This window comes from Trachemys scripta, chromosome 9 (genome assembly GCF_013100865.1).
Source record: "Trachemys scripta elegans isolate TJP31775 chromosome 9, CAS_Tse_1.0, whole genome shotgun sequence".
Classification (NCBI taxonomy): domain Eukaryota; kingdom Metazoa; phylum Chordata; order Testudines; family Emydidae; genus Trachemys; species Trachemys scripta.
In genome coordinates, this window is record NC_048306.1 from 46,072,534 (window position 1) to 46,090,315 (window position 17,782).

Sequence of the window (17,782 nt, forward strand, 5' to 3'; positions counted from 1 at the left end):
CTGTACAGATATAGCACGATATTCTAGAACAGATAGATTCTGATTTAGAAAAATTAGCACAGTAAATCCTTTAAGCCTCAATCCTGCAAACACTTTTAACGTGTCTGCTTACTTGGGTGAGTATTCCAGTTGACTTCTGTGAGCAGAATTAAGTCAGTGGGTTAGTTTGGTTCATCATGAGAAATATACAATAGCCACTGCAGAAGAGAAGATATCACAATCAATATATTGTTAGAAACTAATATTTTAATTAAATCAATGGCTGAACATATGGGAGAGAGATGAGTACAATTAGAGCTTGTTATTTGTTAAAATGATACTTACTATTAAATTAGCTCCTTTCTTGGTTAACGAATTGTTTGGGAGCCAATCCTGATTTTCTTCCCAACAGTCTTTATTTCTAAATGTTTTCTGGATTGTTTGGACAAAGGATTTTTCCAACTATAGGTTGTTTGTGAACTATTTTATTTTTGATGGGCGCGATATGCTTTTTGTCTTGTCTGATTGGTCATCTAAATCACATGGTCCTCCACCCTGCTTAGCTGACAAACTTTTTATACAGAAAGCGAAGGAAAATATGTACAGAGTGGGGATAAAATATTCGAAGCTGTCTGGAGTAGAAATTCAGCCGTGTGTGAGGTGCTCAGGTTCTGCAGACAAGCGGCCCATGGAAGCAGACAGCTAGGAAGATAAAGAACAACAAGTGGACAATGTACTTTCAGGTACAGCTCTTCAGAGGACTAACCATTCCTGCTAGCATATCTGGAACCAGTCAGGATTCGTGAACATTGTCATGGATACTCGCTGATCAGAACTCGGAGCATTTATCCACCACCAAAATATCCAGGTATCCATTGACTTTGTGCTGTTCACGCACCCTTCCTCAGTGAGCCCTCAGACTGAGTCAGACGTTAGGGCTTGCCAAGAATATCCTCGCCTTCATTCTAAATAAATATGGGGTTGTTGCAAACGAATGGAAACTTAGAGACAATAATCATTGGGTGGTTCATCTAACCGGGTACCCCTAACCAGTTTAGCTCAGGCCAGGGGATCAAGGAACTTTACCTTGTTTCACCCATTAGCGGCGGGCAGTATTTCTCAGCGAGTTGAGGTGCTGGCAGCTAGCCCTCGTACCCTGCTTGGGAGACATTCGGTCTGGGCTCCGAGGCAGCGTACCAGTCCCGCTGCACAAAGGCATCAATGCACCCTCAGCCAACTGACTGCCTGCAGCTGGATCATCGCTGGGGCGGGGACGGGAAGAGGTGGGAAACGCCGGGGCTAAGAGGCTAGTGAGATCACTGGCTCCTGCTCGCCTTCTCGGGGGAGTGGTAGGAAGAGGAGGCGGAGTCTGCAGCCAGCTCCCCCAATTGGAGGGGCTGGGGGCGGGCCAGGGTAGGTCTATAATGCCATTGATGCTGTGATCAGCAGTCAGACAATAACAACAGACCAAAAGAGCAAAGCTCAACGGATTCTACCTGCCCATGCAGTAGCCACACGGTGCCACTGCGTCTCTTTTCCTCTCTGTCACCATGATGTCTATGAACAGCAAGCAGGCTTTCAGCATGCACCCCATCCTGCACGAGCCGAAATACACCCACCTGCACACAAGCTCGGAGGCCATCAGGAGAGCCTGTCTGCCAGCCCCCCAGGTAAGCGGCACAAACAGTTCAGCACGTCCCTTAGAGGGGGACTGATGTCGGGCTTTGCTGCAAGCTGCCTGGGAGCCCCGTGCTAGATGTACATGCATTTCAGTTTATTTCATAGGCAAGTGAAAGATGCAAGAGTCATGAACAGCGGATGGATTATTTTTATTTAGTGTCTTCAGCTAATGCTTAGACCGTCTGTGTGATGGGGATTCCGCAAACTGCCTCTAACTTTTTCTTTAATTTAATTTTACAGGCAGTCACATTCAGCAAAATCTCTCTAACTAGATTGGCGATAAGTTTGTCGGGCAATTTCGATTCCTAGTATATTTTTTCCTGGAAGGAATATAAATTATGTGAAGGACCCAAGTATGTGTTTGCGGGGCAGTTTGCTCGGGGCTCCCGGTTTAAGAAATAAGGGGAATGTGGCTTGCAGCTATTTGGAGTAAGAAAAATAAATGGTCTCCCTCACTTTTTGGGCATGTTTGCCGGATTTAGGTCCATTGCCTCGTTTTATTTGTTTCTTTTAGTTTTGTTTTTTGTTTTCAAAAATCTCTTTGCTTTCGAAGAGCGTTCCCTTGAAGATTGGGTTAGATCATGTTGGCATTGGCTGGTAATTCTCCTAATGGGATGTTGGTGTCCTGACACCAAAGCCTCTCCTGCTCCTCTAGTCTGGGGGGACCCGTTGCCTGTCGCCAGTCTTGCCCCCCTTGCATTTCAGAGAGCTATCGCGTGCTTTACACTCTTCTGGCATTTTTGTTTCTTTGTTTCCTCAGATCCAAGGCAATATTTTCGCGGGCTTCGATGAGACTTTGCTGAGAGGGGCTGAAGCTCTGGCAGCTGTGGATATAGTGTCTCAGAAGACCCATCCCTTCAAACCAGATGCCACCTACCACACCATGAGCAGCGTCTCCTGCACGCCTACCTCTTCTTCGGTTCACCTGCACCACCCCTCGGTGCTGACCACCCACCATCACCACCACCACCACCACCACCAGCCCTCGCAGGGTTTGGAAGGGGAGCTCCTGGACCACCTCAACTCTGCCATCCCGCTGGGGGGTGTGCCTGGACCCGAGGTGGGCTCCACGCCCTCCCACCCGCACTCCCATATGCCAGCCCTCAACCACATGGCCCACCACCCTCAGTCCATGAACATGTCCCACCCCCACGGCTTGGCCTCCCATGCTGTCATCTCAGGCCCCGAGACAGAGACAGACCCCAGGGAGCTGGAGTCCTTTGCTGAGCGGTTCAAGCAGAGGAGGATCAAACTTGGGGTGACCCAGGCAGACGTGGGCTCCGCCTTGGCCAACCTGAAGATCCCAGGTGTTGGCTGCTTGAGCCAGAGCACCATCTGCAGGTTCGAGTCCCTCACCTTGTCCCACAACAACATGGTGGCCCTGAAGCCCATTTTGGAGGCTTGGCTGGAGGAGGCTGAGAGGGCTCAAAGAGAGAAAATGACCAAGCCCGAAATCTATACTGGCGGGGACAAGAAACGCAAGCGCACTTCCATAGCAGCCCCGGAGAAGAGGTCGCTGGAAGCTTATTTTGCTGTGCAGCCCAGACCTTCCTCGGAGAAAATCGCAGCCATTGCAGAGAAGTTAGACTTGAAGAAGAACGTGGTGCGCGTCTGGTTTTGCAACCAAAGACAGAAACAGAAAAGGATGAAATTTTCTGCAACCTACTGAGAGCTGGAGAGGGGATGGGAGGGCAGAGAAAACCAGTGTTCGCCCCCTCCCCCAAACCAGCCCTGGAATGATCTGCCTCCCCAGCTCCTAAATCAGGCAGATTTTTTTTTAAGGGAAAACCACTTCTCTCTCCTCTCGAATCCGTCGTTGTCTCTGCAAATCAAGGAACTGGGCATAATAGTGTTACTAATAAATACTTTTTTAAAAGACAAAACCATACAGGAGAAAGGTATAGAACTGTCCAATAGTCCTGGTGAGTGAATGTCAGGGCTTGTGTCTTTGAGATGAAATCCACTTACCCCCTCCACTGACTACTAGAAAATGTCAGAGGAGAAACAAATTCAATGAAACTTGAAAAAATGTTTATTCTCAGTTTCAAATACTCTTTTTATATTTGATTGTAAATATGTCCTTGTGATGGCACTCCACCGGGGTTGGAAAGTTCCGTTCTGTTAGGTTGCTGTATAGCACGTCATCCATGTCAAACTCTATTTTTTTTTATTTAAACAAGTATTTACTTGAAGGGCTCCTCACCTGCACACACACTTGCATGGTTTACTTGGCTTTTCCCCCTCTCTCATCTAGCTGCAAATCCGTCGCATTTTTGCAATAACTGTTCTGTTTCTACCTCATCAGCTAAAAAATAATGGAAAAAAGAGAAAAGGAAAAAATATCAGGTCCATGGATTAATGGTTTGTTTGGAAAATTGGGGACTTATTTTGCTTTTGTTTTACTTGAAATATTCAACGTCCATATAATTTCACCGTAAAAAAACGCTTTGACAATCAAATAATTAAATCTCATATTTATGACATTTCCCCTTGAAATGAGTATAATAACGTGTAAGTAACTGGTCTACTTGCTTCTCACGATAAAAGCTCTTGGATTTGACATATGAGTTTCTTTTCTCTGCACAATTCACTCGTTTCTGTGAGGTTTTTTTTCCAGGATGTATTGACCCAGGGGAAAGTTTTATTTTTGAGAGATCTAACTTATATGTAACTTAAAGAAAACTCACTATGGTTATCAGAAGTTATTAGTAAATAACTTGTTACTTTGCAAATATTTAACTCTGCACTTTCTAAGGCAAGATTTTTTCTTTGCTTTGCGTATTTAATAGAGAAATTTGCCTTTGTTTCCTTTTTAATGATTATTTAATTTTGTTGTGTGTGTGCTGAATGAAATTTTGTGTCTGTGTATGCTACAGAATTTCAAATAAACCATGCACGTTTTACCTCACTCATTCCTTGGCTTGTGGTAGTTATTGTAGGGGGAGCTGTAGGGAACAATATCCAAATAGAAATTCCCCTCTTTTTAGCAACTATATATCCTGCAGAACAAAAGCTCCCAGTCGCTTATGCTGCCTATTTCTGGCTTGCTACAAGGTAGCTTCTTTAGCAAGCAACTGGGGGGGAGGGGGTGGCAGTGGGAGGGGGAAGAGGGAGGAACCCAACTACAAATGTTTTTAAAATTGCCAGGACCGCAGCCTCCTCTTTAGCCAAAACTGCCGTTTATTTGATTCGCAGTCACAACACCTGATTTGTAGTGATAGAAGTTGAGTTGCAGGCATGATATTTCTTGAATCGGTTGTGCTTTGCTCTTGACAGAAAAAACCCCAAATGCAAAGCATTTTAAATCGAACGAATTAATTCACGTGCCTTTCGCTAAACAAGGTTTAGTTGTACCACGAAAATGTAAATACTGCATCCAACTTGTCTCTGCAATATCCAGTGTCTTTCTCTGAGGCGGGGATTCCTGCTTGTCAGGGGAAAGAGGTATTTCACCATTTAAGGAAACCTTCAACATGCACAACGTATTAGACAGAGAGAGAACTAAGTGAGCACCGGCCCAGGAATTCTACTCGACTCCAGCGACTGTAAAATGTGACACTGAAATCAAAGAAATATTTCATTACAGGCATTTAGTTGTCAATAAAATGTTTTAACCTGAAGAGCTTTACATTAAGAGCTTTGAAATGACAATACCTCCCACCCCCTTCTCTCTCTCTCTCTCTCAACGTTCGGGCATTTCTTGATTATTTCATAGAAGTCATCTCGGGGCAAGGGCGGAATCTTGTTTCGTATGACAGCTAACTTGCAGGTGGGGGGGGGGCGGGGAGAAACATGAATCGCGGGTCCTTTAGCAACAATCAAAATGATAGAACTGCTGTGGGATATTGGTATTACTTTGTTTAAATGTAATTTGTGTGTTGGGGGCGCCGATCTGACCTAAGTCGTTTATTTCTAATGCACTTTGAAGTGTGTAGTGTATACATACACACTGACATGCAGATGTGTGTGAATCTTTGTTCTTTTCTCCGGGGGCTCTCAGAATTTTTCTTAGGAGTTGTCAGATAGAATTAAAAGCGGGGAAGAGAATAGAAATGGTCCAGAGAAAACTCCTATCAGCACTGAAGGCAAACCCAAAAGATATCAAACAAGTGTAGACCTCTGTTGGTTGCCAATCCGCTTCCAGCAGGTTTACACAGACACACAGCACCCCCACCGCCACCCCCCGCCCCCGGCGCGATGCTGGCGCAAATGACCCATTTTCTCTTCAATCTTTAGCAACTACACATGGAAACTTCCCACCACATGGGCGCAGAGGGAGCGTCTCTCTCGGTAAAGCACATCGGGGCTGCTGCAAACTGGCCGAATGTCCTCTTGCTACAGTGCCCCTCTCTTCCCGCTCTCAGTCTGACCCGCCGGGCGAGGGGCTGTTCAGGCTGCATCAGCTGTAAAGACAAATGCAGCCGGAAGGGCCTAAAGTACCTGGGATCTAACGAAGCCCCGCCTGGGACTGCTTAGAGCAACCTTCCAGCCTTGGGCAGGGGTTTCTAGTGTCACCCCCGTCCCCACGTGGGAGGCTAAGGAGCCAGAGTGAGGGTCTCAGGCGGGGAGGGGCGTTGCTGACACACACCAGTTAGCCCAGCCTGGCCTCTCGTGCTCTCTGGACGTTGTATTTTTGTGCAGCGCCCTTTCTCCGATCCCTCGGGTCAGAAGGGCAGCACGTGCGTGTCTCATTCAACCAGCGCTGGCTATGGCCTCTGCCCGCATAACCCAGGGGGAGGAGGCGGGGAGACAACACTAGAGACACTTCCAAGTTTCCAGTCCAAACCAAACCGCAAAGGATCTGGGGAATTTCCCTTGTTTTCTTTTGAAATCAGCCCGGGGCCTATCAAACGAAATTTCTTGTCATTGATCTGGAAGCAGATGAAGCCGTTTGACCCCAGGTCGAAAGCGCTCTCGCCTTGCTGATCAGAGCCAGGTACTGGTGTTTCCCCTTTCCCTCGGAGATTCTCGTTCTACGACCGATACCAGGTTGGTATCTTTCCCCTCCTGTCTTGAGCTGGGGGTCTGTTCAGAGAGGAGTTTGCGGCGATCACCACTATGGATTATTTTGGCAGACTAAAGACTCACCGGCCCAAGGCAGCCTCTAGTTCTTGCCTGACATGAGCGAAGAACCTGATTTTAGATCATTTCCCTTTTTCTCTGAGCTGAAACGGATCCCATGGCTGCTTACAACACTTCCCAGTGTCTCCACTAGAGCCCAAAGCCCCAGAAAACCGCAACGGAGCGGTGGGTGTGTCCCGGGGCCAACGAAGTGATGGCACCGAGCTGTTTCTTTTCAGCCTGCTTTTTCGTTCTGACTTCTTGGGAAACCTCCCCCTTCCAAATGTGTGCGCTAGAAATACCCGGGTGTGTCTTTCTTGCTGGGAAACACTATCAAATGGTATTTCACAACCCCCCCCCCCCTCCACTCTGCTGGAGAGATTCGATTTAACCCGAAATCAATGTTTCTTAGTTGTTATTGTTATTATTTAAATGGGGGAGGGACTTCCACTAGGAATATCAATGTCCCACCCTCTAAATACTTGCTTTTGCCTACTGAAGCCTTTCGCGTTTTCATCAGAGGAACACTGGTAACAGTGGTTGCGGAGTTCATAGGTTTTCCTGTAAATTATGAAGCGGGGGAGGTGGGAGGAGCGGAACACAAATGTCAAAAATTGATGGCAAAAGATATAAGTGCAGGGAGTCGCCCAACCTTATCGATCAAACCGATTGCAATCTGCATCCGCCCCGGGGGGAGAATCGAGGAGAAAAGCACCCACTCCGCACCGGTCCCTCAGGCTAAGGTCTGACCTGGGCTCCGGGATTCTGTGGTGCTCCTAGCACAGCCGCGGGGCTTGGGGGACCACAGCTCTCTACTTTGCTTTCACGCTCTGAACTTCGGTGGGAAGTTTGCGTGGGAAGCACCCCCAGAATTTTCCATCCCTCCCCCCCTCTGGCAGAGGAAGAAGGCCGCCACTTCGTACGTCTTGCAGGCTTGCTGAGCTCCTCCGCTTGGCATCCCGCCTGGGACCACATTAAACCCTCCCCGGCAGGCATTAGGCAGAGGGAATATATGGTGCTGGAGCCCTTCTCCATGAATGAGAGGCTTGGGTTTTAATGCCTTAAAGCCTTGGGCTAGCTCCCTGCAAACACTGCAACAGGACCGCTCGCGCCCCTTTCCCGCCGCCGGTCCAGTTCAGCACCTCGGACAGATCCGAGGCGCGGAGATCAGCTGGAGATTCTCTTCGGGCTTCCCTGCTCGGTTCAGGCCGGGCAAGGAGCAGAGTCACAACCCTCGCGCTGAAAGGACGCATTTCCCGTGCCCTCCCCTCCCGTGCCCTGCCCATTCACATATATCTGAATGCGCAGGAAGCTGAGGTGGGCTGGGGTCTGGTGTCCCTGGCAGGTGTACGGGGCTGTCCGGCTGCTCCCCCCCCCCATGTACTGTACATAGGCACATTAGAATCTCATCCTCTCCTTTGTTCTTTCGCTTGATTCCTGTTTTTTCCATGAAGCGAAAAGCGCATTTTCATAAATAGACCTTGGCCAAGTGCTGGGTATGAAATTTTAATGAAGTCTGGATGCTGAGTGCTGCCTGGGGGGCCTTTGAGAATCATCTCAATGCAACATTAGCAGGGCCCTTTTCTCTCTCTTTTCCCTCCCTCCCTTCGTGGCTCTTTCCCTCTCAGACAGAACACACTCCAGTCTGCTGCAACCCTTGTGCCTCAGACTGAACCTCCCCCCCTTCCCCAAAAGAAAAGGACACCGAATCCTACCTTGGATGCCACGAAACAACACATAAATACATGACACCAGCGCAGAGTGACTTCAGCCCCAACCCACACTTGGTAGGAGGCAGAAAGGAAAGCGCTCGCAGGTGCAGCTCACACCCCTGCTATTAAAAGTTTTAAATGCAGGCGATGCAATATTTATCACCTGAGATAATAAAAAGGCAAGTCAGTATTTTCCAGTCACAAATTCAAACAGCTTAAGCAAATGCCTGGGCTGCAGAATCGATCTGAAGGGTTAGTTGGGGGAAGATCTCTCAATTTTTATTTTTCCAGGGGACTTAAAATAATAACTATATCCATCAGAATTATGTTGACAGCAGCCAGGTAAGGGCGATTTTATACAGACCTGGGGATCTGTGAGAAATCAGGAATAGCTTGAACAAGGTTTAGATAAAAGGAAGGGGTTCCCCCCCTCCTATCACCTCTGAATCTAAATACAATTATGCATGTCTTGATCTCTTGCGAGTAGAACAAAAAAGCGTGCATGTTTTTACAATGATTAACTATAACAACATAATTAGGAATATAATCAAAGTAAATACATTGACTGAGCACTTGAGACTCCAGAATCAGAAAAGGAGCGGCTATTAGGCTTAACAATTAAGAAAACTAGCAAATTAATCACGTCTAATTTAGTATTGTCAGTACCAAGATTTTTTCCCACCCTTTTTCTTGATCTTTGTTGTATCCCAGGGAAATTAGCCTAGAAGTATTTGTCTATGCACATCTACAAACGAAGTGATTTTAGACGATCTGTTGGTTTGTCATGAGAACGGGCTGGGGGGAGGAAAGGAAAGTCGGTGTTAAAACAACTTCAGTGCATGGCTTTTTATAAAGTGGCGGACTGGGTGGAGTTGCTAAGAATTTGGGATTTTTGTTCCGACTGAAATAGCTGTTATTACTGTAATCTAGTCGATCCGATGGAGTGCTTGCAAATGTCATATTTGACAAATATGGCCCCAACAAAAGGAAAGTGACGGGATTGTTTTAAAGAGATCAGGTACTTTCTTTGCATAGACAGGTGCAAAAGATCAAGGGAATTGAATGGACTCAGTTTCAGCATCAAACATCTTGCATTAACTTTAGGATCATATTCAGAACATGAGCTCTACTGAATGTAAAATAAATCAATCAATAATATTTACTTCCACAGCAAAAAAGAAGTGAATTTGCTCATTCTTAAATAAATATAGGAAATATTTATTTAAAACAAAACCACGACAAAACCCAATTCAGAACAATGTAGCTCCAGAATTGATTTTCACCGAGGAACTCTAGGATGTTATATTTGTAACTGTAAAAATGTGTCACCCGGAAAGCACAATTAGGGATCGCTGGTGAAATGAAGCCAACAGAGGAACTATTTAATCACGGGTGGTATGTTCACTGCCCAAAGAAACCATTCATGAATTATTTTGGTCAGAGATTTACTCCTTCTAAACCCCAAAAATCCCTGAAAATGACCCTCCCTCTAACATTTATTTAACAATTTATAGATTGAAAATTGTCCGAGAAATCAATGGAAAGAGGAAGCTCCCTTGGCGATTCAGACATGACATTTGAATTGGATTTTTTAAAATCTATAATCTTCATTAATAATACTGAAATGCAATTACCTGTTCAATATGTGCTACCTTTGGAGGCTAGTTATTTCCAAAACGAATTTAAAAGTTCCCCGAATTAACTAGGTTCCATTTCAAATCATGCCTTAAAACAGGCAAAAGAATTGGGAAAATTCTCACTTAGCGGATATCTGACAGGAGGGAGGGAGGAAGGAAGACTGAAAGAAAAAATAGACTCCTGCTCTGGAGGCGAGAAAAACAACTATAAAAAGTTGTTGTAAAAGGAGAGCTCTAAATAAAAAAGCCCTCACATCTGAGACAAACCGCAACAAGGCTGTTAATTTTTCATTTTTGAAGAGTAAAAAAGGAAAGCAAGAATTAGAGAGATGACATCAATAAAATAATGGTCTCATTTTGAGCACCCTGGACAGGTAAATCTGCAGTACAAAGGCAAAGTACCAAATCCCCACGGTTCTCCTTAAAAACTATTTGCCTCTTCTACTGCTTATGCGTTATTCTTTGCACAGCCTTTATGTTTTCATTTGGCATCTGAGTTTTTAAATGAGTGCTGAAAAAAAAAAAAAAACACAACCTAACCTAAATCACTGCAACTCCTGGGAGTGGAAGTAGAGTTAAAATATAATTTGATCCAGTTTTCCAGTAATCAATTGCCAATCTTCGTTTGGAAAGAGGTCAGATGGCAAGATTTGGATCTGTCTCATAATATTTTACAGCTTAATAATATATCACTATCTCAGAGAAAGATACACAGAAGCAATTGCTGTTCCTTATTCTGTTTCTCTTCTCCGGGGTATGGCTTAGAATCCAGAAGCTGGGATAGAGTGTTGAAAGGAATATGCCTTTTAGGGAAACAGACAAAGACTTCTCCTCCTTAAATTCAAATTCACTCAAATGCACATTCCACATGATTTGATTTTTAGTTTGTTAATATGGTTCCTATGAAAATAAGAGGGAACTTTATCAACCCAGAGAAACCTAAGGATCTACATTTTTCTTTTCTCTTTAAATATTCCTTTTTATTCCATTTTTTAAAAACACAGCACACATGAATATTATCAACAGAGCAGCTGAGTCCAAATTTATAAATCTAAATTTATCCCCATGCCACCTTAAAATTCAATCTCCACTCTTTGCATGCAAGACAGTATAGGCAGAGTTTATGAGAGTCCAAAGCAATAACAAAAATATAGCCCCAGAAGGATCACACCCACATACCCACATACACTCTTTCTGCTCCTGGATTGCAAAGGGAACCTGTGAACCATGGCCTCAGTGCTGAAATTGTATTAAATTAACAGATTATTGATTAGCAGGGCACCCAGCACTTGCAAGTTATTTACTTGAGGTTTTGATATATGAGCTGTTTCTTCTTTTATCAGATTTGTGGCTTGGTAAGTAATTCTTTGATTAAGGGAACCCTTCCTTTCTCCTCTATACTGAAGGCCACTGTGCCAGTGACAGATAGAGAGGAGGTTCTTGGGGGAACCAGTTAAAATTCTATCATGTTGATGGAGGTGGGGGGAGAGTTCCTTGCATTGCATGGAGCCACCACCCCTCTCATGGTGCTGCTAAACCATCTCTGTCAGAAGTGACTTTTACAGTGATTCTAAGTATTCTGAAGAACACATTTTTTAGGAACACAGTACTTAGGCCTGGACATCTTGAGACGTCAGTTCAGTCTCTTGCTATTGCAGGCAACCCCATCATATAATCCCCATCATATAATTTTTGGCCTTTGAGAAAACAGGTCAGTTTGCACTTATCAGCAGGTGGTTGGGAAATACATTTTGAAATACCCCTACAATAGAGGTTCTCATCCTGTGGTCCATGAAACCCCATTCCAGTGGTCCACAGAATAAAATGCTTTGAGAAGTCAGCAGTGAAGGGACTGGGACCTTGGGAATGGTGTGTTTCTGAGACAGGATCTCTCTGTTGCCTGGACAGGATGTTGGGGACCCACTGGCCTGTTCATACTAAGTGCCCACATCATTTCCCAGCTATTGAACATTGTGCTGTGCTATCCATGCACAGAGTGCCTGTGGCCCCAATTCACCAAAGCACTTAAGTACATGCTGAATTCCCATTGACTTCTTTAGTGACCTGGTAACTTTGATGGAACTGAAGCCGGTGCTTCAGATTTTTAAAGGTCTTTAGGTGTTGCTTCACTCAGCCTGGTGGTGCCTAGTTGCTTTCAGAGCTGAAATATCATTTTCAAAAGGGATTTAGGCTCTTAGGCACCAAAATCCCGGTCCATTGACCTTTAAAAATCTGGACTGAAGTGATTTGCTGAACTGGGACCTACATCCCAGACACATGCAGCTCAGCAGAACAGCAGAAGTTTGTTTGCCCAGCAGTGCTACTACCTCCCTCTTTGGCTGTGGCTCCAAGGAAGTATTTTTTGTCCCAGTTGGTGTGCGAATGAATTGATCACACAGCGCTTCCCTATGCTCTCTGCAGCACATGTATCCCTCATGCAGTGGGTTCATCACTGGCTATGGACCAAGCACTGCTTCTGGTGCCCCGGAGTGATATAAGTCTGACTTCGTGAAGATACTCCAGATTTACACTGGTTCCACTGAGAGTGGACCATGGTTCTGAGGAGGAAAATGTTGGTGCAAGCCCCTAGTTAAAGTGTTGGCAGCATGTCATGCTCCGCACTCGGGTTCAGGGCTGAAAGAAAGAAAATGGCCAGTGTTCTTTTAACAGATTCCTTCCTTTGAAAGACATCCTGGGAAAGGGTGCCCCTGCTGATGGACTATATTCTATTATTCTATGTGTTTTAGTTTAGTGCAGTGAAGATGTATTTTTAAACAGGTATGTGCTTGAAGTAGGCTCTGTTCCACTACAGGGGGAAAAAAAGTAGCAAAGCAGTAATTACAGGCTTTGGAGGTGTGGTAGCATGAAGGAGAACAGCAGGGTTTAAAAAGGAAACCCAGGGAGGAAGATTATAAATGAGCTGCCTGAAGAAGAATGCTGGATAGTGAGCAGGTTAATTCTTGTATTAGGGAAGATCGAGTGATTAATTTGTAAGGGGGGGGCATCTATTGGATGTTCTCCTTCTGAATTATTTAATTATTCCTCAACCAGGCATGCATCCCGCCCTCCATCTCATTTTTTCTTGGTCTGATACTAAGCCTCTTACACTGGCTGAATCCTCAGTGAAGTATATGGAGGAGAGGCGGGTTGGCTGAGTAGGGAGTGCAGGATTGGGCCCTATGTTTTGTATTTCCATTTCCTGTGTGTTTGCATCTGGTCTCAGGGTGTGGGTTGAGACAGGGCTCTCCTGCTTGCCCACCCTCTTGTCAGGTGCTGGCATGCAGCAGGGCATTGTGGATTGATTGCTGTTGGCTCAGGGTACCCTGCAGAACCCCCCCCACCTCCTGTAGCAGCAAGTCTCAGAGCCCAGGTTTGACTTGAGCTTGTGGGGCTTGTGGTACTGGGCTGTAAAGAGCAACCTAGATGTTCCCACATGGGCTGGAGGGGTGGGCCTCAGAGTCCAGGCCACAGCCCTAGCAGTAACACCTACACTGCTATTTTTAGCCCCACAGTGTGAGCCTGAGTCAGTTGACCCAGGCTCTGGGACTCGCTGCTGTGAGATGTTTTGCAGTGTAGATGTACCCTCAAAGTGACGAATGCAGGTCGTTACCTCCACCCTGGATATTTGGGCAGAAGGAACTGGGATCTAGGACAGATGAAAAGGAACAGGGCAGAAGGAACTGGGATCTAGGACAGCATGGAAGCTGTAAGCAGAGCCAAGCCTGGGGAGAAAGTTTAGACAGATGTTCAAATTTCTGTTGTTGCAGAAACCTGTCTAACGTCTAGTGCACTGGACTGGGATTTAGGAGATCTGGGTTCTATTCCCAGCTCTACTGGTGACCTTGAGTAAGTCACTTCCCTTCTCTGTTCCTCAGTTTCCCCATTTTTAAAATGGGCATAATGATATTGCTCTCCTTTATAAAGGGCTTTGAGATCTACTGATGATGACAGCCAGCAATTAGTATGTTTGTGTTAGTAATAAAGCCAAACCCTGGAAGGGGTTAGATTTGGATTAAATATCTTGGGTTAAATTCTGCTCCCATTTACACCTAGGTAAATCCAGAGTAACGCCACTGAGGTTAATAGCTACATCCACATTAAATCCAGAATAACTGAGATCAGAAATTGGTATACTGTGTGTTGATGCAGTTCAGAATAGGATGGGATCTGCAGCTGCTTACAAGACTGTTTGCCTGGGCTTACAATTCTGAAATTTATGTGTGGCTTTTATTTCTAGTGGCTCAGTCCTGCTCGTCTTACTTATGTGACCAACACCACTGAAGTCACTAGACGGAATTTTTGACAGTGCTCAGCACTGGCCTAATTCTGGTCTCACTGGGGTCAAGGAGAGTTTGACCTTTGACCTTTTGGGAGCAAAGTTATGGAACACCTAGGCCCAGGTACACAGAAGTACTTAGGTGCCTAACTCCTGTTGAAATCAATGGGAGATAGGTGGCTAAATCCCTGTGTGAATCTGGGCCTGAGTGACTTTGGAAAACCCCTCCCAGTAGGGCTGGCCCATAAGGCTATGGGAGGTCAGCAGGAATGGGATCTCAGGTGCATATCCTCTAAGCTAGTTAGGCACCTAACACCGACTGATTCTCACACCTCTTGTCAAACTGTCTGTAATGGGCTATCTTGATTATCACTGCAAAAGTTTTTTCTCTTAATTAAATAGTCTCTTAGAGTTGTAGGACAACGCCCACCTTTTCATGTTCTCTGTATGTGTATATATCTCCTTACTATATGTTCCATTCTATGCATCCGATGAAGTGGACTGTAGCCCACAAAAGCTTATGCTCAAATAAATTTGTTAGTCTCTAAGGCCTGGTCCACACTAACCCCCCACTTCAGACTAAGGTACGCAAATTCAGCTACGTTAATAACGTAGCTGAATTCGAAGTACCTTAGTCCGAACTTACCGCGGGTCCAGACGCGGCAGGGAGGCTCCCCCGTCGATGCCGCGTACTCCTCTCACCGAGCTGGAGTACTGGCGTCGACGGCGAGCACTTCCGGGATCGATCCCAGAACATCGATTGCCTGCCGCCGGACCCGGAGGTAAGTGTAGACGTACCCAAAGGTGCCAGAAGTACTCCTGTTCTTTTAGTGAAGGTTAAATGTCAAAATACCTTTGAGGATCTGGGATTGGTCCTTACGTGGGCAAAACTCCTTTGCCTGCGTAAGAACTGAGGCGTTGACCCAGCCAAACCTTCCTTGCAGGAATAGTCTCACTCAGGTGTATGGTCCCACTACAAGCTCTGGGCATAAGTTCATGGAGGGATTGCAGTATTAGGTCCTAAGGAAGGGCTGCAGGATTTGGCTTCAGCTCATTAGAGAGCTCAGAGATGGGGAGTGTGCACTGGGCAGTTAAGAGACACTGGACACCTGGAGCTAAAGAGTGAAGATCAGAACTAAATCCATAGTTCAGAGAGCAGCTAAGAGCTCTTCAGCAGTATAGCCAGCAAATCAAAGAAAATCAGCATTTTCTGAGAAATATGAACATGATTCACATGATGACTAGCAATGGGGTTTCACCTAGGAAGGAAGGAATAAAAAATATTCCTTAGGCATTAGGTGACTCAGAAATGGAGTTCTTTTTACAGAGTTGTTTTCAGTGATGTACACAGCAACTGGGTACCAAACTAGTCAGCAGAAACTCTGCCTCATTCATCATCTAGTCCATAAAAAGTGCTTTCCAGTCCTGTTGCAGATTATTGTTAAATATTGAAGCAAGAGAGTGAAATTTACATGAAACTTAGCTCACAGCTCAGGAAGGATTTGGACAGTTGATGCTCTGCAATGCAGTATGATACAGACGTACCTATAGCACTGTTTGCTTTTGAATAAAAGTAGCACTAGGAATCTCAGCCAGGGGTGGCACTCAAGCCTTGGAGATATGAAAACAACTCTCTCTTTACTGTGAGTTGAATTGCAGTAGCTCCCAGAGGCCACAACTAAGATCATGCCCCATTATGTCAGGCCAGGGGTGTCAAACTCATTCTGGAGAGTGCCATATTCCTCTTTTAATTATGCTTCATGGGTTCGGGTATGCCCTGAGAACTGTACACTCCCCTCAGAGCAGAAACAAGCACCCCCTGATATCAATGGAAGGGTTGCACAAAGATCAAGGGGAGAGTATGACCTTTAGGTATTCACTAAGCTTCTTTCTATTATTCATTGACTCTTTCAGCATCATTCAGTGAGAAAATCTCCTCCCCATTTTTTCACCCCTATTTCTGCCATTGATTATTTTTCTTCCCCATACATCTTTTCCTCTTTTTCTTCCTCTTCCCTCAATTTGGGTGTCTCTTCTATTGTTCCTTCTGCATTTTCTTCCCTATAGCAACTCCAAACTGCACGGGCTTTATTCCTATCCCTTCCTCCAGCCTATCCACTGAAAAGATCAGTAGTGAAACAGTTAATGTTGACACACAACTGTCATTATTGGGTTTTAAAGTTAATCCTCCAATAAGATTATTTGGGGAGATGGTTGGGAGATGCACAGTTAATCTCCACGCCAGTTTCCGGTATTGAAAAGCTGAGTGTAATAAGAGGAGACATAGCCGGGGAAATGAGATTGGACATAGGAGGGACAGGGGGGACGAACACAAAGAGGAGCGCAACATACAGTGCTAGTAATGGGAGACAGGCTAAACGACATATATTAGGCTGTTTGTACACCAATGCGAGAAGCCTAGGTAATAAAATGGAGGAATTGGAGCTCTTGGTCCGAGAATTGAAACCGGATATCGTAGGAATAACTGAAACATGGTGGAATGGCAGTCACGATTGGAACACAGGTATGGAGGGGTATGCGCTGTTTAGGAAAGACCGGGATAAAGGTAAAGGGGGGGGGGTGGCATTGTATGTCAATAGTGAAATAAGCTGTAAAGAAATAATAGTGGATGGAATAGATAATACAGAGTCCGTCTGGGCAATACTCAAGCTGGGTAAAAGTACTACTAGAGCCTCTCCGGGGATAGTGCTTGGGGTGTGCTATAGACCGCCGGGATCGACCCAGGATATGGATAAGGAATTGTTTAATGTATTAAGGGAGGTAAATACTAATAGAAACTGTGTAATTATGGGGGACTTTAACTTCCCGGATATAGATTGGGGAACAAACGCTAGTAGCAATAATAGGGCTCAGATGTTCCTAGATGTGCTTGCGGATCAATTCCTTTATCAAGTGGTAGCTGAGCCGACGAGGGGGGAGGCCATTTTAGATTTGATTCTGGTAAGTAGTGAGGACCTTGTTGAGGAAGTGGTAGTGGGGGACAACTTGGGCTCCAGTGATCATGAGCTAATTCGCTTTAAACTAAATGGAAAGAGTACCAGAATTAAGTCAAAGACTAGGGTTTATAATTTTAAAAAGGCCAATTTTAACAAATTAAGGGGACTGGTAAGGGAAGTGGATTGGGCAAACGTATTAAGGGACCTAAAGGCAGAAGAAGCCTGGGATTACTTTAAGTTAAAGATGCAAGAGCTGTCAGAGGCCTGTATCCCCAAAAAGGGAAAAAGATTACTAAGCAAGAGACTTAGACCGAGCTGGATGAGCGACCGGCTGAAAGGGGCGATTAGGAAAAAACAGAAAGCGTACAAAGAGTGGAAGAGGGGAGGGATCAGTAAGGAAACTTACCTTAGCGAAGTCAGAGAATGTAGAGATAGAGTGAGAAAGGCCAAAGGCCGGGAAGAGTTGGACTTAGCGAGGGG

The 17,782-nt window shown here is 45.3% G+C and overlaps 1 protein-coding gene across 1 annotated transcript; it reads left to right on the top strand.

Moving 5' to 3' along the window:
• The first annotated feature begins 1,474 nt into the window (after positions 1-1,474).
• On the top strand, positions 1,475-4,340 carry LOC117883094 (brain-specific homeobox/POU domain protein 3). The gene is made up of 2 exons (XM_034782081.1): positions 1,475-1,649; positions 2,420-4,340. Exons 1-2 carry the CDS (start codon positions 1,530-1,532, stop codon positions 3,326-3,328), a joined length of 1,029 nt encoding a protein of 342 aa, XP_034637972.1. The 5' UTR covers positions 1,475-1,529; the 3' UTR covers positions 3,329-4,340.
• The last annotated feature ends 13,442 nt before the right edge of the window (positions 4,341-17,782 follow it).